The sequence below is a fragment of the Canariomyces notabilis genome (genome assembly GCF_033297395.1).
Source record: "Canariomyces notabilis strain CBS 508.74 unplaced genomic scaffold N656scaffold_22, whole genome shotgun sequence".
Lineage (NCBI taxonomy): Eukaryota > Fungi > Ascomycota > Sordariomycetes > Sordariales > Chaetomiaceae > Canariomyces > Canariomyces notabilis.
Window position 1 is genome coordinate 201,509 of NW_027041844.1, and position 18,406 is coordinate 219,914.

At 53.8% G+C, this 18,406-nt stretch overlaps 5 protein-coding genes and 1 non-coding gene across 6 annotated transcripts; 5 read left to right on the forward strand and 1 right to left on the reverse strand.

Annotated features, from left to right (window-relative positions):
* Window positions 1–970: 970 nt before the first annotated feature.
* N656DRAFT_714884 (uncharacterized protein) lies at window positions 971–3,404 on the forward strand (the record flags this gene model as incomplete). Its single annotated transcript, XM_064812007.1, has 2 exons — window positions 971–1,143; window positions 1,202–3,404. 2 exons carry the CDS (start codon window positions 971–973, stop codon window positions 3,402–3,404), a joined length of 2,376 nt encoding a protein of 791 aa, XP_064667475.1.
* Window positions 3,405–8,629: 5,225 nt separating this feature from the next.
* On the forward strand, window positions 8,630–10,966 carry N656DRAFT_308037 (major facilitator superfamily transporter). Its single transcript, XM_064809192.1, has 6 exons — window positions 8,630–8,839; window positions 8,909–9,204; window positions 9,261–9,429; window positions 9,490–9,609; window positions 9,678–10,267; window positions 10,334–10,966. Exons 1-6 carry the CDS (start codon window positions 8,826–8,828, stop codon window positions 10,705–10,707), a joined length of 1,563 nt encoding a protein of 520 aa, XP_064667476.1. The 5' UTR covers window positions 8,630–8,825; the 3' UTR covers window positions 10,708–10,966.
* Window positions 10,967–11,329: 363 nt separating this feature from the next.
* Window positions 11,330–12,540, forward strand: N656DRAFT_800482 (NAD(P)-binding protein; the record flags this gene model as incomplete). The annotated part of the gene is made up of 6 exons (XM_064818017.1): window positions 11,330–11,640; window positions 11,771–11,787; window positions 11,850–12,142; window positions 12,218–12,273; window positions 12,336–12,444; window positions 12,505–12,540. The coding sequence occupies 6 exons, from the start codon at window positions 11,330–11,332 to the stop codon at window positions 12,538–12,540; spliced, it is 822 nt and encodes a 273-aa protein (XP_064667477.1).
* Window positions 12,541–12,770: 230 nt separating this feature from the next.
* Window positions 12,771–12,855, forward strand: N656DRAFT_t114. The gene has a single exon. It is a non-coding gene; the product is annotated as a tRNA-Gln (tRNA).
* A 995-nt stretch (window positions 12,856–13,850) lies between these two features.
* Window positions 13,851–15,064, forward strand: N656DRAFT_782350 (uncharacterized protein). Its single transcript, XM_064815748.1, has 4 exons — window positions 13,851–13,963; window positions 14,057–14,206; window positions 14,403–14,509; window positions 14,615–15,064. The coding sequence occupies exons 1-4, from the start codon at window positions 13,957–13,959 to the stop codon at window positions 14,651–14,653; spliced, it is 303 nt and encodes a 100-aa protein (XP_064667478.1). The 5' UTR covers window positions 13,851–13,956; the 3' UTR covers window positions 14,654–15,064.
* A 109-nt stretch (window positions 15,065–15,173) lies between these two features.
* On the reverse strand, window positions 15,174–17,781 carry N656DRAFT_714791 (TPR-like protein; the record flags this gene model as incomplete). Its single annotated transcript, XM_064812002.1, has 3 exons — window positions 15,174–17,438; window positions 17,493–17,663; window positions 17,737–17,781. The coding sequence occupies 3 exons, from the start codon at window positions 17,779–17,781 to the stop codon at window positions 15,174–15,176; spliced, it is 2,481 nt and encodes an 826-aa protein (XP_064667479.1).
* Window positions 17,782–18,406: the final 625 nt, after the last annotated feature.

Genomic DNA, 18,406 nt, shown 5'->3' on the forward strand with positions numbered 1-18,406 from the left:
CTCGGTGGTGAAACGACGTCGCAGCCAGCAGGATGCGCAACGCCTAGAGAGGGCAAAGTCACTTTCTTTTTTTTTTTTTCTCTTCCTTTTTTTCTCCTTTTCCCTCCCAACCACAATCCCTTCTCCCCATCCGGCTTTCCCTCTCTGGGACGCTCTGGCTGGGAGGCGTGACATTTGTTGAGTCTGATATTAATTTCTGGGTTCAGGTACACACACCAACCTGCCGCGGCTCGGTCATGCCTGATTGGTGACTTGGGCCGGCTTGTGCCTGGCCGAGCAGCCTTGTCCCTTGTCTATCCGCTTGCTCCTGTGGCTTGCTACCGGCCACCAACACGGCATTGACCGCGGCGGACGAGTTGTGTAGTGTGTACTACAGGAATACACTCTCAGTGCTTGGCATCTGTGGAGATGGACATGGACGTGAACATGGATGTTGCTTTGCATGGGCACTATATCTCAACCTTATACTCGACGAGCTATAGCTGGCGGGCCTTTATGCACACATTGCCTACCGCTGTCCTGCACAAGCGCCTGTCACGCTAGACGCTATCCCATGTCACCGCAGTCGTCCTCGGCCTAGACAGCCGGCCGCTGCTTGCAAATCTCGTCTATCCCCAGTTCCCCACACTCTCCCTCGGCAGCCACAACTCCAACTGTATCCCCTTTCACACAAGGTACATATATCATCAGTCTGCATCCGCATCCCCTTGTTCTCGCCCCTCTTCGCCATTGCCCATCTCTATCTTTATCTGAGTGGCTTCCTCCCAGTGGCTCAACCCCATCTCGCTTTATTGTCCCTCATGTACGACCTCATATGAATTAAACGTTCGCCACTTACCCCAGATTTTCTCTCCATCCAGCCGGCCGCCTCCCCGGCCTGACCACCATTCATAAGGATCTCAGCCGCCCCGGTCTCACTCCTACAGAACGTGAACCCCCCAATCGGTCTGACCCTTCGAGCCCTCACGCAATGGCACCAACAATCCCCATCCCGACGCAGGGCGGCATGTTTCACACCTTCCAGGGAGTCACCCCACGGAAAGCGTCAACAGATTCCCAAGACAGCACCAAGACCAGCAGCACAGCAACCGCCAAGAGGATAACAACGCCACATGCTTGCGCCGAGTGCAAGAGGCGCAAGATGTAAGTCACTGAACCCGATGGGCTTGGACTACGCTGTCTAACCGGCCCTCTGTTGCAGTCGGTGCGATGGCCAGCAGCCATGTGGCCAGTGTCTGTCGAGCCGTGCTCCCAAGAGATGCTTCTATGATAAGCACAGACAACGGGTGATCCCCTCACGCAAAACTCTCGAGGCCCTCTCTCAGTCACTCGAAGAGTGCCGGTCCATCCTTAAGCGCTTGTATCCAAACCAGGAAGTACAAGCCCTGCTGCCGCTGTCGAGGCAAGAGCTTTTAAACCTCCTGGACCGGCCCGTAATCGATACCTCGGTAGGCGGACTACCATCACCACCCCTGAACACCTCACCTGTCTCCGAGCTGGAGTCGCCCATGATGGTCAAGCACGAGAACCTGCTGGAGCAGCTCCCTTCAAGGGACACGGAATGGGATGAGGAGCGGAGAGGGAGGGATCCGATCCCCGCCGAGGCCGACGACATCAACGCGCTCTCGCTTTCCGTGGACCGGCAGGCGTCGTATCTGGGTGCCTCCTCCATCAAGGCGGCTCTTATGGTGATGCTCAAGGTGCAGCCGAGCCTGAGGAATACTCTCGCGGCACCCCTGAACGGCGTTGAAATGTCACACAACTACCCAGCCATCAGGCAGAAGCCCGCGACACAGAAGGATCCGCAGCGAATCCCATGGTCATGGAAGGGCCAGACGCTGATCGACGCCTACTTCAAGCGTATCCATGTCTTCGTACCCATGCTCGACGAGAGCACCTTCCGTGCCGATTATCTCGAGGGACAGAGGACAGACGCCCCGTGGCTGGCGCTGCTCAATATGGTTTTTGCCATGGGCAGCATCGCGGCCACCAAGTCGGACGATTACAACCATATCAACTACTACAACCGCGCTATGGAGCACCTGCCCATGGACGCCTTTGGGAGCAGCCACATCGAGACCGTGCAAGCCTTGGCCATCATCGGCGGCTACTACTTGCATTATATCAACCGGCCAAACATGGCCAACGCCGTCCTCGGCGCCGCAATCCGCATGGCCAGCGCACTCGGCCTGCACCGCGAGAGCCTCGCCCAAAGCACCAGCGACATCGCCGCCGCCGAGACGCGGCGCCGCACCTGGTGGGCCCTTTTCTGCCTCGATACGTGGGCTACCACGACGATGGGTCGCCCGTCGTTTGGCCGGTGGGGCCCCGCCATCAACATCCGGCCGCCCGAGTTCGGCGTCAATGCGGGACGCGACTCGTCCCAGCACGGTGCCGGCATCCTCCCCTTGATCGAGAACATCAAGTTCTGCAAGATTGCTACCCAGATCCAGGATATGCTGGCTATCACGCCGCTGCTGCGCCCCGAAGACCGCTGCAACCTCGACAGCCAGCTTGTCAACTGGTACACGTCACTCCCCTGGCTGCTGCGCACCACGGATCCATGCGCCGAGCCGCTCTACATGGCGCGGTGCATCATGAAGTGGCGGTACCAGAACCTGCGGATGCTGCTACACCGGCCCGTGCTGCTCTCGCTGGCATCATCCGGGCTGAACCCGCACACGCAGGCAAGCGACGCGGACCTTGCGGCCATCGAGACGTGCCGGGACCTGGCGGCGCAGACGGTCGAGGACATTGCCCGCGAGTGGGCGCGCAACCAGATGAGCGGCTGGAACGCTGTCTGGTTCCTGTACCAGGCCGCCATGGTGCCACTCGTCAGCGTCTTTTGGCAGTGGGGTTCACCGCGCGTGCCTGAGTGGCTCAAGCAGATCGAGGCCGTCCTTGACCTGCTTGAGGTCATGGAGGAGTGGTCACTCGCCGCCCGCCGCTCGCGTGAGGTCGTCTGGCGCATGTACGAGGCCGGCCGCACTCAGGTAGAGCAGCAGCGGTCCTCGGCAGGTGCCAGCCCCGGTCTTCATCACCTGGCAACCACTGGGCCTGCCGACAGCAGCATCCTCATGGGTTCCCCGGACTCGGCGGGCTTGCACATGAGCCCCATCGGGCTGGAGCCCATAGACGGCTTGGGCATGATGGGCTTGCTCGACCCGAGCGGTCTGTGGGGGGACCTGGACGGCATGTACTGGGGCGGTCCGTCCGGTGCTGGTGCTGGGCAGCATGCTACCGCCGGCAGCCCCACGGCGGCAGAGTTCGCCGCCTACGGTGCTGGTGCACATCATCCCCACAACCCCCATCAGGTGCATGCTGTTGACTACGGCGGCATCTTGAGCCCTCACCATCCTGCAGCTGCCGCTGCGGCTATGGACGGGTTTGGATACGTCCAATAAACGCGCGAGAGGACACGGTTGGATGCTTTTCTACCTGTCTTGGCTATTGCTAGGGCCATTCTGAGTTTTTTTCTTCTTATTGGTAGCGTTACGTTGATGCAGCCTCCTTTTTGGGGTTTTGCTCTTCCTCTGTGCACGGAATTTGGGCGGGTCTTACGGTTTGCTAGGAAACCGGCCCGAAATGGAGGGTCGAACTCTCCTCGATGTTCAGCAGAATGTCACGCTTTCATATGCAACCTGCATTTATATATCCCTTGGAATGTGGGGTACAGGGGTGGCAGTTCTTATTTTTGGGTTGGCAAGATGGTGGTGTGGGTAGGCGGGCTGGTGTGGGGGAGTTGAGCTTCGTCTTGTTTCTCTGTTTTCTGTTCTTATTTCCATTTTTCCTCGCGACTGATGACAGAGATACCAGAATGCGTCATGCCACGATATGTATGCCTTACAATGCCTAACCGGTTGGGAAACGAAAAAATTTGGGTTTGGAAATATGGGCGGAAGAAAAGGAGGGAGGAAAAAGAAAATGGAGTGTGCCAAACTGCTGCTCAATCTTTCTCTTCTTCTTGTCTATACTTAGTTGCCGAACAGTGATCTTTTGCTCTTACCCAATTCCAATCTTCCCTCGTCCTTTGGTGGTGCACAGGTTCGGGACGATGGGTGGGATGGGATTGGGCAGGGCAGAATTGTCGGGCGGTTGTCCTTCGGTTGATTATCTGGAATGAAGGAACAACTAGCTAGAGGGTATAGCAGATGGGCTTGTCACTGCATTTCCTACACACACTGCCTCAACACCGCAGAGGAAAGCAGTTCTGGAAACATGGTCCATTATGCCCAGCCTCTCCGCGTTTGCTACCTGACATCGACTCCTCTGTATAGTACAGTGCCATCACAGATATTGTTCGGAGACTTCGTGAAGCGTGTTAGATGATGCAGGACCCAATAAAATACGCCAATTCAAGCAAGCATGTCGAAGCCGGCTTTCCATTCATCTACTTTTACCCCTATTGCACTTTGTCACGGCGACGGTGACATGGCATATGCTGCCAAACTCTCAACGGCGTAGTGATGCAATACCGTAGATAATGTCTTGTATGTACAAACCTTGGTACCCTCCCAAGGCGTTTTTTTTTCTTTTCTTCTGCCATCAAGATGCCCTAGACGGGTCAGCTGCTTACCATCAGAAATCAACCGGCGTAAAGTCAGCTCATGGGAGATCTTGACTCGACGAATTGCAGTAGGTGGGAAGTTACGTCGTCCTGGTGAGGAGAGAAAAGAACCTACACTATCCGTAACGGGACAGGTCACATCGTCGTTGAAGATCTGGAACCCAGGGCCGATCCGCCAGGGCGCCAAGCTTGATGTGGCTGTGATCAGCGCGTTACCCCGGATTTTGGCAAAGACTTGGTCTCTGATTGCCATGTGCTGACATGCATAAACTGTATACACGTGTGCATGGTCGAAGAGAGGACTGATTGACATCTCGTGCTTGTTGGTGTTTTCGTGTTTGTCTACTAAGCTGACCTTCTCCCCTCCTTCCCCGAGAACCTTGGTCGGTGCTTGCTCAATGAATGAAGCCCGTGGGGCGGAGATAACAGAACGGCAGTAGACGAGAAAAGTGCCGGAGACTGATGGGAGCGCCTGCACGACTACGTACATACATACGTCCTCAAGAGGGCCCAACATGGCCCGTCTGGGAATAATACGACTGCAAAGGTTCGAGTCTGTCTCCCGTCTGTGCGCTCGTCCCTTGCTTCTGCATCTGGGACTCACGGCATGCTCGGGAGAGTGCAAAGTACAATGGTACATATCCTGTCAACGTCGTGTGGTCAAAAACCGTCCAAAGTTGGCCGGCTGACATGACGAATTGACGTTCCTCAACGGTTTCCTGAATCGGTGGCTAGGCCCGAAAAGCCCACATGGCATTGGTTGGATGAATTCGTCGGTTGTTGCATTGAAAAGGCTTGGCAATCTGGATTTGCGGCCCGTCGCGCGGTTCGTGTCAGGTACCTGTAAGACAGGGTTTTTGGTCTGCGTGGCGCACTGATCTAGCCAGGTACCTTGTACAATCTGATTGGTGACCCCTGCCTTGCTTCTTTTTGGAGTGCGGGGTAAGGATATGCACCCCAGCTCAACAGGACAGTTCTGGAGAAGAGAAAAATAAAGACAGGGCAGACAATGCGGGGAGCAGATCCATTTCAACCGTTGGATCAGGAGAATCACAGTCAGCCCACCTGCCCAATGAGGACGCCAGAGAGAAGCACCAGACACGAAAACCAGAGATATTAAGTGTATACCTGCGTCATACCCAGCAGTTCTGCTTTGTAGTATGTCACTGTAAATCTAACCAGTACCCATACTTGGCTGAGTTGGCCGACAACCCCAGACTGTGGCTGCCACCATGGTCGGTAGATGGAGCGAAAATGCGGGGTACCTGGCCTTCAAAGAACGTCACCAGGCTGGTCAACGCACAACCCCTGTATCTGTATCGGTCCTTCCTGCCGACGAGTCCCCAGCCCCCACACCATTCGGCATCTCGTTGGCTATTGCCGACCATCTGGGGAAGTCCCGCAAGGGATGAGGCAAAGAGGCCTCGTTGGATCAGGCTCACCGCACTGCACGCACGGGTATTTCGTCACACCGTTGACTTGCAGAGCCGTACCTACACAATCCTTCAGCGGCGGTAGCTCCATCGCGAGGCCAGGGTTCGGCGGCTGTTGGGAGGCCACGTCGGCGTCTCGACCCTCAGAACTGACACCATGACGAAAAGGAAAAAAAGTTTGACAGCTTGTGACAGAAATCGCAAACTTTGGGTCTGAAGGACCCCAGCGGCATGCCCTGTCACCCTTCACTGACCCAGCAGCTAACAGAGTCTGGCGCGCAACAAACCGCCAGGATCCGTGCGATGTATCGAGTTTGTAGCTCGAGCCTCGAGCTTGTACCCGTCTTCTCTCTGTCATCCGGAGTGTCAACGCCCAGAGCCTGAGGCCAGAAGAAGCTTCAGTCTTGGACATCGCGGGGTTGCACTTACTACTTGCCCAGCATGATCGCCTCAGGGTAAGAAATGCTTGCATGCGCCTTTCCATGGTTCCAGGGGTCGCAACGTACGACCAAATCATGTGATTGCATCGGCAAGTAGAAATAACGCCTTGAAGAGGTATTGAACGAATGATCTGGCCTCTGGTTCTCTCATGAGAGTATCTGGTCTGTCTTTGGAGCTGGCTCCGGCTCTGAACAGGGAGTAGAGTACCTGAGCTTTGAGCAGGGAGAGGCATACAAACTCTACCCTGTGCTCCAGTCACCAGTCGCGAACTGGCTCGTTGGCTTGACATGAAACATCGAGAGTTGATTGGGAATTGAAACTTGCAAACTCTGTTATGATGTACGTTATGATGTCCCTAGTATCCGCCCATCAGGGTTAAACTCAACAACAGTTTGTGCTTCAACAATCTCATGTTGCAGATCTTACTATTGCTGCCAGTGCAATCGAGTTTCGTAACTTAAGCCCAGATGAGAACGTACCAAGACAGACTAGGAAATCAGTAGTGGCAATATTCCATTCAAATGTAACCGGTCCTCTGCATCAAGGCCAGTGTGAAAACAATACACATACGACGGCAACACAGGCATGGGAAGACCCAAGGAACTGGCTCATTAGATAAGAATGGCAACGGGAGCACAACTCAGGTGGGATTAAGAGAGAGGAGCAAGGGACTGTACAATACATAGGAAACAACTGTTGAGGTGAAGTTGACTGCCTGCTTGCTTGGATCAACCTCACGCATCACTGACAAATCTAAAACTCGAAATGAGAGTTGCAAGAAACCTATCAACGTACCCATCTTATGAGTGCTTAATAGAGTTGCTGAGTCTCGATATAGAAAGCTCATTTTTAGGTAGTCAAGGCATCAACCAACCCTACAGTTTGAGCTCCCTTCCCAAATGCCCCATGTCTCCGTTGATATTGAAGGCTGGAGCTGCGTCTAAATAGCCAAGGGTATATGCTAACACACTAGCCATTGAACATAATCTTGTGCTGAAGCAGAGTGGTTGGGTTGACTTCGATGTTGGTTTCGGCTTGGGGTGGATATCAATAGTTGTTTCGTGAGGTGAGCTCAAGAGGACTCATTTCGGACATAACTCTCTTCCACAGAGAATGACATGGGCTTCTTCTTGATTTGGCTCTGTCAACATTTTAAACTATAAGGGGAGTGTAGTTCAGAGCTATTTCCTTCAGGGATCAGGGGCTGGTAATGGGAGGACTTACAGCTTCGCGAGGCAAAGATGCTCATACGAGAACACTGAATCTGCACGAGCTTACGAATACGAATAGTAACCTAAGAAGTTAGCTGCCGAAGGTTTGATATCGCATTGTAGCCTACGGATAGTTTCTTGAGGGAAAGCAATGCTCATTCTACCAGCACGTGGTCGTCCCGGCCAGGCCCTAGTCATCCTCATCGATCCACGCCTTCCTTGAGTTCCCGGGCCTATGTTATGTTGACGCCCACATACGGCCCAGTTGAGTGAATCAGGAGAACCACCTTGATGTACATGGCCGCCATTCCTTGGAATTCAAAAGACCTTGATTAAGGGGCCTTGGAATTGCCGCAGAGAAACACCTCCCTTCTCTTCCAGTATGCATCCCCCATGGATCGGCCCGGGCATACCGTGTGGGACGGAATTACTTCATTCCTCATTCCTGAGTCTAGTTGAGACGATTGCTGACTGAAAAAGATGGTGCCCAAGATGGTAGAGCTCCTTGAACAGGGTTCGCCTGTTGGAAGGGGGGAAAGCAGTCATAACGGGCAAGGGCAGTCGCGATACTGTTGCCTCAGGTACCTCTTGCTAGCACCACAAGTCGTTGCAACTACCGGGTATCCTGCCGTAACTTCCCAGCTTTACTGGCGACCTCTTGCCTCGAAACCCCGGACGTATTCCTAAGGTATTACTACCTTCCCTGAGCTCCTTGCCGTATGGCTTCCAGGTTCAACATCGAGTTGGATGTGTTCCTGACTAAACGCTATTCCTTGATCCAGTCTTTCTGCAGCTTTTTCTTCGCAGACGACTTGTATTCACATATTAAAGGTGACTGTCAGCGGATATACACCTACCTTCGAACCTGCGAACCTTATCCTTTCGCCCTCATAACCTGCAACCCGGAGATCCTTATCACTGACCACTCCTGATCACGCGGCTATGGCAAGCGCTAATGGAAATGCAAACTCTTACGAAATGGAATCACCGCCAGCAGCAGCAAGTAACCTCAAGATGCGCAAACCAAGTCCCAAGCCGACGGCAATACCCGTTGCCCAAGGAGCAAGTGGTGGAGATGATGAAGTTCTGCGGGTCGACAATATCGAGACCATTGCCACCCTCCCGCAAACAAACAACGGAGAGCCACGACCGATGCCACGATGGCGATAGGCGATGCTGTCCATCGGGTGAGTGCACAGAGATAGATCAAGTAACCTATCTTTCGCTATGTGCTGACTCGATCGTCCCGCGTCCAGGGTAGCCCTCGGCTTTTTCCTGTCGGTGATGGACTCTTCCATCGTTGCCACATGTCTCTTCAACATAGCCCTCGAGTTCGGTGAAGTCGGGATCATAAACTGGGTTGCATTGGCTTATACCCTGGCTCACCTCAGCTGTGCGGTGCTCTATGCCCGCGTTTCAGACGTTGTTGGCAGGAGGGCGGCCTTTTTGGCGGCTTACGCAATTTTTCTCGCCTTCTCAATAGCATGCGCCCTGAGCCGGAATATGCGGCAGTTGATCGCTTTTCGAGCACTACAGGGTCTAGGGGGGTCAGGTAGGCGGCGGCGATTGTTGGGAAAGGAAGAGACACTGATTGAGATGGACCTTTAGGACTTTACAGCATCCCACTGGTCATATTGCCGGAAGTTACGCCGCCACCCTTGAAGAAGTTCATCGGCCCCATCGCAGGTGCGGCAATCACTTCCTCTGGCGTCCTGGGTCCAGTGCTCGGCGGCATTCTTACCCACTATTTTGGCTGGAGAAGTGTCTTTTGGCTCAAGTATGGGGGACCCAAGGCTACCAAGCGTATGAAACAGTACTGATCATAGACGATTATCAGTGGTCCTCTCGGCGGCCTGTCCTTGCTTGTCTTCGTCTTTGCCTGGCCGGGCGAAGAGTACCTGCCAACTCGTGTACTGAGAGGCTGGAGTGATGTTGACTACTTGGGCTCTTTCTTACTGTGAGTGCAACCGAAAAGGAGAAAATGACTCGGAGCAACGCAACGGGGACTAACAAGACCCAACGCAGTCTTGCAGGAGCGGTCTTGATTGTATTTCCCTTCCAAAACTCGCCCAAAGACGGCGAATGGTCCCGACCGACCTTTTTCGCGCCGCTGACTGCCGGGGTGCTTGCCTTCACTGCTCTCATCGGTTGGCAGTACTTTGTCAAATATCATCGCCGACGAGACCTAGCTATGGCCTTCCCCTTCGAACTTCTCTACAACCGAGTTTATGTTTCTACTGTCTTTCACACTATGTTTATGGGGTTCCCTTACTTCTTGTCCATGTATGCGTTTCCTATACGCTTCCAGATGGTCTACGGGAAGAGCGCGCTAGAAGCGGGTGTCATGCTTCTGCCTATACTGGTGGCGTCGGCCGTGGCAATCTTTGCGGCCGATCAGATCAACCGCAAGGGCAAGCACGAACGGTTTTTTGAAACAATGGTTATGGCATGCTTACTTTCAGCGCTGGGTTGTGGGCTTGAAATGATGGCGTCCAGTGACGAAGGGTTTGAGCCCAGAGTATTGGGATTTCTGGCTCTGATCGGGTTTGGCTTTGGTTTGTCGTCCGCGGTGTCGACATTGCTGGCCCAGTTGGCGTCACCAGTCCAAGAACATGGTGTGTTCACTTACTCCTATGTGTCAATAGTTGGATGTTGTACGCTAACACCAGTTTGACACCAAGCAACGGCGCAAGCGATCGTGGCTCAGGCACGTATTCTTGGGGGTAGCCTGGGCATCGCGGCTTCGTCTGCCATCTTGGGCGTCAAGATTCGCGAAGAACTAGCCAGCAGAGGAATAAACCCTGACATGCTCGGGTACATGGGGTTAAACGTGTCAACCTTCTCCGAAAAGCAGTGGGCGCTCATCAGGCAAGTGTACACGGATGCCTTGAAGGAGGATATGATTGTTTGCTGCGGAGTGCTGGTTGCCGGATTGCTCTGCACCGCTGGAATCTATAGTCAGAAGCGGACATCTGTAGCGGAGATGCTGCGAAAGCGGAGGCTAGACGGGGAGGCAAGACAAACGGCTTTGGCTGCTGCAAGGTCTGGTTGGTGATGTAGTTGTGCACTGTGGCCGAAACAGCGATTCAGAAATGCTTAGCGGGTATAAGTTTCTTAATGTCAAGGGATAGACTTGGATAGCGCGGCCAAAGAGGTGCTGCTGAGGTGCTGCTGGGGTGGTGCTGAGATGTGTTTATGGCTGAGAAGCCTGAGATTACTAGTACGGAGGTACTCGTGCGTGTGAAAAGGGGCTCAGGGGCTGAGGCTGGGAGCCGTGCGGGGTAGGGATGCTTATCGCCGGCAGCGACTTGCGGAATGCGGGGTGTTTTCCGGAGGGCGGAGGCCGACTAGCCGACCCGGCAACGGCATCCTGGGCCAGGAACTGGGTGGATCACCAAGTGGGATGGCGTCAGCGCCGATGCCGCCTGTGGAGGTTCCCTTTTGTCCCATACGCCGTTTATTAAGGGTTGTTACTCCACGCTCTTCGGGATCTCATAGATTCAGTCCCTAATTTCCTCTCGGAAAGTGATATGTTGGCGAGGAGACTCATTTCCACCGGCCGATTCTACATCTCCCAGTACCTTTGCCCACAACAGCATTCCCGCCAACCCCTCACCAACTTGTTCGCTAAGACCTTTTCACCCATAATAACAACAACACCAGTGCTACTCCGGAAAATGTCTGCCACGGCAATGGCCAAGCGCCTGGAGGGCAAGACCATCCTCATCACGGGCGCTTCGTCGGGCATCGGCAGGAGCTGCGCCTTTGAGTTTGCCCGCACCGCGCCCCGTGACCTGAGGCTGATCCTGACGGCGCGGCGGATTGACACGTTGAAAGAGGTCGCCGAACAGATCCGCGCCGAGGTCGGCGAGGGTGTCAAGGTCCTCCCCGTCCAGCTCGATGTCAGCGATCCTAAGCAGGTGAAGGGCTTTGTCAGCCGCTGCTTGCCTGAGGAGTGGAGGGATGTGGATGTTTTGGTCAATAATGCGTGAGTTTGCTAGTTTGTTTCTTTTTCTTTGCTAATGGGTTTGTCTGTTTGGGTTTTGGAAGGTTCGGTTGGAATGGCTAGTGACTGAGATTTTGCTGACGGTTGTGGTTTTTGACTTTGGGGGTTGTAGGGGGCTGGTGAAGGGAGGTAAGGATAATAAGTACTGAGTTTGGGAAAGGGAGAGAGCGCTTGCTGACAGTTTCCGCAAGTCGCCTGCGCGCCTGACATTGCCGAAGAAGACATCAACATCATGTTCCAGACCAACGTCACGGGCCTGATCAACATGACGCAGGAGATCCTGCCTATCTTCAAAGCCCGCCCGGACGGTGGCGCCGGCGACATCATCAACATTGGCAGCATCGCCGGGCGGGAGCCCTACGCCGGGGGCAGCATCTACTGCGCCACCAAGGCCGCGGTGCGCAGCTTCACAGACTCGTTGCGCAAGGAGCTGGTCGCGACACGCATCAGGATCATGGAGATTGATCCTGGCCAGGTTGAGACGGTGGGTTTTTTTCTCCGCTAGACGGATCCGGTCACTCGACTAAGTGTGTTGACTTTTTTTTTTTTCGCATCACAGGAGTTCTCTGTGGTCAGGTTCTATGGCGACAAGGCCAAGGCCGATGCGGTATATGCGTATGTAAACCTGAAGGTAGTGCTATTGTTATGGAAGTCATGGCTAACACTTGTTCTGCTAGCGGCTGCGACCCCCTGACCCCTGATGACATCGCCGAGGTTGTGGTCTTTGTCGCAGGAAGGAGACAGAATGTGGTTGTTGCTGACACCTTGATCTACCCGAGCCATCAAGTAAGTAGCCCGGTAATAGAGGCAATATCGAGGTGAGGAGCTGGACTAACTAGTCTGTAGGCTGGTGCTGGTGTGCTGCATCGCAGGCCGACATAAGTGGAGGAAAGTAGTTCAACAGGCGGACAATGCAAACTAGTAATGGAATAGAGGAACTCTTGATAACGACTTATAGACGGCCGGCTTCATTAACCACTTCATCTCTCCCTAGATTTCCCAACTCCTGTATCGATACTTCCATAAAGTGGTGTTTCATAGGGAAACTGAGCTGTGTCTGCAAATGTGCATATAAGCGATAATTCTGGCATTCGCACCTCAACAGAGAAAAGGGTTGTGTAGTGTAGTGGTTATCACTTTGGATTTTGACCTGAGTCAAACTTTCCAATAACCCCGGTTCGAACCCGGGCACGACCTCACCTTTTGCACCTTTTTTGTTCCTGTACGGTATTTACAATCAATTGCTTTACCATTTGCTGGCCAAGATTCCCAATGACTTCTTTGATTTTGCAGTGAAGTGTTTTCTTCATAACTTTAATGGAACACTGCATACCCAAGAACAATTGAGGCTGTGAGTTGCCACTGCATTATTCCACAGCATGGAAAACTGTCAGAGGTTAGCCATCTTGCGCATTCACGCCCTTGGTGATACAAGTGCACAGCGTTGATAGACTCGAAATGCATGACCGCCATGCACATCCTACACCTGACAGGCATCCGTAGACCAACAAGGACGACAGCAGTCCCATCTGGACGATGCCGATTCTACTTGGAGTTCAATCTTCCAAGTGGCACATGACGTGCGACACCTAACTCTCCTTTGCGCGAACCAGGGCGATCCCCCGCCATTGGGAACTCGTGGCGGATGTATGTAAAGCTTGAGCACTGCCTCAATGCTAGTACCCAGTAGCTGATGGTGTATAATCTGCTATGCGGTAATTGACGGTGGAACTGTACTCGAACTTCTGTCCCGTCCACTGTCCCGTGATGCTGGCGCCCTTGCGCCTCTTTTTCTGCGATTCTGATTGGGACACAGCAGGTTGGAACTTGGAAGCAATGTCAGTTCTCGGCGGATTTACAGATAGCGACTCTGATATTGCAATTCGTCGCATCAGGATAGAGTATGATGGAGGTAGGCGTTTGTGCTGGACGGCCATCTACTGTGTAGTGTAGACCAGACCAAAGGACTGCCTGTAAGAACAAAGCGATGAGGGGTACCTCCGTACAGGAAGGCAACCGGGGGCGAAAAGGAGGAGCTCGCCAGGAAGCCCTCCTCATGACAACAGTTCTCCAGGTGACCTAGAGATAAATACTAGGCGACGCCCGTGAGGAGTTCGCGAGGTCGAGACCAGATTGAAGTTGCGCTCAGACATTTAAGGCCCCTTTACCTCATCATATCCACCCGTCTTCGTCTCTGCTCCTCTAAACGACCTTTCGAACTCGCTGAGCAGTCACAGAGTATTCCCACCCTTTCCAACAGCCCTGATTAACACATTGATATCGAATTTCTCCTCCGGAATGGCAGGTACGGCGGCTCCTGCTCCGTTTAATTGCCTTAGATCTTCCCCTTGCCGCCTAGCGACCGCTAACACAACCACCCTTCTTGTAACATCTCTAGACACCCGGAAACAAAGCACTGCCAGCAACACTGCAAACAGCCCGACAGCTCAGGAATCCTTTCCCACAGGGACGGCCGGCAGCCCTCCGACAGCCACCAGCCCGGCCTCGCCAACGATACAAGAAGAGCGCCGCGACAGCGACGAGTGGGGTATGCCGTCTTCAGTCGCCCATCTCACATCCATTAACCTTCGATGAACCTTCCTCTTGCCCACATCTTATCTCTTCTCCCAACCCGTGCCTTTTGTTGACAAGTAACAACCAATTCCCGCCCCAGTATGATCACAGACACGGACGCATGTTCCCTTCACCTAGATGGTCACTAACCACTCCTTTACGGGGGGTAGACGCGTCCAAGGTCCCGCCGAGCCGGTTCCAGAAGCGCAAGGGATCCATCTACGCTGTGCCCAGCTCCCGCGACGGCCACATTGACAGCAACTACCCGGCCAAGTTTGTGAGTATAGCCCGCCCCCCCTTTCCTCCCCGGAAACAAAATATCAGAAATTGGAAGGGGGAAAGTGTATGATGTCACTAACGTTTCGTCTCGTCTGTACTGTAGCACCAGATGCACGCCGAGAAGGGTTATGGCAAGAAGTGAGCTTTGGGACACATCCTCTCATCATCCTCTCATCACCGGTATGCATGAGAAAGTGGGCGGCTATCATGAGGTCTTCTTGATTGGCTTTAGGGACGAGATGGGGGAAACAAATGAAATGGCTGTTGTGGTTTGAAGTTGTGAGGCTGCTGTCGAATTGACAGATAGGGAACAGGTTCGGCTGGGACGTGGCAGGGGTGATGGAGCGCTGTGCTAGTGAACGCTCTGCACTTGACCTTATTTGCGTGCTGATAAGTAACGGCGGGCCATAGCAATGGTCCAGTTTGGGAGGGAAAAGGGGGAGTCCTGCATCCCGTATACGGGAATTCTTTCGAGCGAAATGAATACACCGCGAAAATTGATTGAAGTGTAATCAGGATTGCCATGTCCACTTATCCAACGGTGTGCGTGCTAATATGGAAAGCCTAGAAGAGTCTCAGTTTCGTTGTTTCCATCTCTTCTCGTAAAGGTGAAGAAAGCAAAACACACCCGCTCGCCTCTAAGTACATATAATTTGTCATAGTCATTCATCCATGTCGTCAAGGTCGATGGCGTCCGGGTTGGATACCTCGACCGGCTGGCTGGGGACATTGCCCTTGAGTCCCTCCGAGGCGGCCACAAAGCCTGCCGGAGCACGAGCCTGCCTCTCGAGCTGCTCCATGGCGTCGGCAACTTCCTGGTCAACTTCGCCGCCGACGCCGCCATTCTCTTGTTTCTGTTGCTGCTGCTGCTGGCTTCGGGCCAGCGCTTGCGAGGCAATAAAGTTGACGTCGGTGTTGTACTGTGCTTGAACGCTCCGCTTGATGCGTAGCATCTCCTTGAACGTGTCTTCGTTGCCGTGCTGCACCTCGAACTGCTCCCACTTTGACCAAAAGCCAGGATTTGTCCGCGGATCGCAAAACTGTGAGGCATGGCCGTAAATCGCTCTGGCCCGGTCGATCTCGCCCAACCTCTTCTCCATGTCGGCGAATTTGAGACACATGTCGCGAGCCTCGTTGTCCGGCAGGGCGGCGATGGCCCGCTCGTAGATGGGGCGGGTTGAAGGTAACCCGAAATTCGAGGCTGACTTGGTGATGTAGAAGTTGAACATGTCCGCCCTGTCTTCGTCCGAGACGGCACGGGTGGCGCGCTCGTAAATGCGCATGGCATGGCGCGCCAGACCGCGCTCCTCTTCAAGATTGCCGTACATTAGATAGATTACCTTGGCAAACTTGGGTGGGCAGTGTTCCACTGCCTGCTCAAAGAGATCCCTAAGACGCTCGATGCTGATCTTGCGATCAACGGCCTTGGTGAGATAGAGGTTCCACAGTTCAAAAGCGACCGGGTAGCTGAAGAGATCCAGACCACGCTCGTAGATTTTGAAGGACTCTTCAAAGTACTTGTGCTCCTCGAGCAAATTGGCATAATTGACCACGGTCTGAGGGGTTGCGATCCGGAGCTCGAATATCCTCTCGTAGACCTTCCTGGTCTCTTCAAGCGAGCTCACACTCTCGACGAGATCAACGTAAAAGCTCCAGAGCTTCCAGCTCTTGTGAACCCGTTGTTGCGGCGACAGCGTCTCATCAAAGTAGTCGACCGTCGACCTCTTAGGTGCCTGCACGGCCTTTGCCATGATTTTGACGGCCTCATCAAAGTTCTCGTTCCGTAGCTCCATCTCGGCCCATTCAATCCACATGTCCGCGAGTTCTGCTACAGACTTGAACGGCACCTTGACCGCCTTCTCCATGATGGTTCGTGCAGTGCGCAAGTCGCCGCCGGCCTCGTAAAATTTCGCGTAGTTGGCCCATAGCTGGTGGAATGCGCCAACCGCCTTCTTGGGCTGAATCGCAGCGATAGCATCGGTATACGTCTGTACCACCTCCTGCTTGTTGTCGCCCCACAGCGCGACCCGCTTCTCCCATTCATTGACGTTGTTTGGATTCTGTCGGAGTAAAACGTCGTTCAGGAGGAAAGGACGACGGTCCATGAGATGCTCAAAACGCATCATGCGGATATCGAGGTCGAAGTCTGCCGCCTCATCTACCACACCCTTTTCGGCCCTTGTCGAGGCCACCTCCATCAATGCCCCAATAACTGACTCTTCAAACTCGGTGTAGGCGTCAAACACAAGGGTAAAGTCTCGGACGGTCATGACTGTTGTGATGCCCTCCTCAAAGACGTCTCTCGCCCGCTCAAAGTTCCCTCTCCGGATCCAGTAGGTTGCCAGGCCGCACCACAACTTCCCTCTTTGGTCGCTGAATCGCTCAATACCGCTCCGGATAATGCGCTCCACATCGATGCCCGTCTCGTGGCCCGTGTCAATGTTCGCGGCATGCTCAACTAGCAAGTCAACCATCTCGCTCCATAGTTCGTAGTGCCCCTTGGAATTTTTGCTTTGGAAGCGCGGATTGTTGAGGATATCAATGTATTTCTGCACCGCCTCCGTGTATAACCCAGTCTGCACCAGAAGCTCAATAAAGTCTTCGGCATCCTCGGGGTGAACCTGCATGTACCGCCGCCAAATCTTGACCGCCGTCATACCCTCGGCCGAGTTTGCGAACGGCCGGTAAAGCGCCCATATCCTGTTGTGCTGGGTAATGGGAAGCGCTCGAAGCGCCCGGTCGAAGGTGCGGCGCGTGTGGGTCACGAGGGGCTGCTGCATCAGGAACTTGAGGTACATCTCCCATATCCGGGGCATCTTGTTGAGCAAGATCAAGGCCCGTTCAAAAAGGGCATTGACCTTTTGGTACTCGGCCGCGAAAACGGCAGCATTGAGCTTGGCAACATGCTGCGTCCTGAATCGGAGATACTGTCTGGGAATTAGACACAATGAGGCCGCGAACTACTACGAAGCGTGACGTACCATCTTCCACAACTTGTATGACCGCGGCAGCTGGACGCATGCTCTCTCCATAACGAAAGCCTGTTCCCGTACCGTTCCATGCTGAAGCTTATACTCGATGTAGGCCAACCATGGCTTCGTGCTTCCGGGGTTGCGCTGGATGTCTTGCTCGTAGGGGAAATCATCCTCGGACTGCGGAAATATTTTGTGTTAGAGGCTTGTAACAGCGAGATCAGCGAGATCAGCGAGACGGGAGTGAACTGACAACCAGGGCCAGGTCAGGCTGGCGGTTCGATGATTGCGAAGCCATGGCGGCAGCGCGATGGCTGTCGGAGTCGGGACGATCGGGGAACGAATCGGCACCTTGGATGGCAGAGCCGAGGAGAAGGGAAAAGAACAGGGAGAGAAATAATCAAACACCACGTTGCCGCGACATCACTGCTGGGATACTCGGGCTATGTTGCACACGCGACCGAGAAATCAGCAACGGCGATGTTCGGATAGGTATCTGTATCCCAACTGTAATTGCCAAGCTGCGTTTTTCGATGTCTGTGGTGATTGGGCGCGCGCCAGAGCTGAGAGCAATGTATGGTAACGTAAGGCGCTCGGACCAATGCTCGACTCTCTGCGGCTTGCTTCGGTGCGGCACGCACTGTGGAACGACACCTGTACGGTATGTAAGGTACATAGGGTACCTTATGTACCTACCTTACTGTATGTACGGAGTACGAAGTATGTCCATACCATAGCGCGCCACCTGGGTTTTGCAAAATAGTCTCCGTCAGGATTTTTCAGTACCAGGATGCTTTGGCCGTGCCAACTCTATATTGATTTCAGTAAAAGAACCACTGTAATATTCATGGAACCAACATAGTCATATCACTCGAAGGGCAAGTTCGACTGACAAGACCTTCCTTCCTGAAATACTGACTGTT

What these genes read in the sequence shown, in the direction of transcription:
- N656DRAFT_308037 (XM_064809192.1), top strand. An exon ending in ACAGGGTCTAGGGGGGTCAG is followed by an intron (nt 9,205 to 9,260) that starts GTAGGCGGCGGC and finishes ATGGACCTTTAG; the next exon opens with GACTTTACAGCATCCCACTG. An exon ending in TACTTGGGCTCTTTCTTACT is followed by an intron (nt 9,610 to 9,677) that starts GTGAGTGCAACC and finishes GACCCAACGCAG; the next exon opens with TCTTGCAGGAGCGGTCTTGA.
- N656DRAFT_782350 (XM_064815748.1), top strand. An exon ending in CCGCGACAGCGACGAGTGGG is followed by an intron (nt 14,207 to 14,402) that starts GTATGCCGTCTT and finishes TACGGGGGGTAG; the next exon opens with ACGCGTCCAAGGTCCCGCCG. An exon ending in GCAACTACCCGGCCAAGTTT is followed by an intron (nt 14,510 to 14,614) that starts GTGAGTATAGCC and finishes TCTGTACTGTAG; the next exon opens with CACCAGATGCACGCCGAGAA.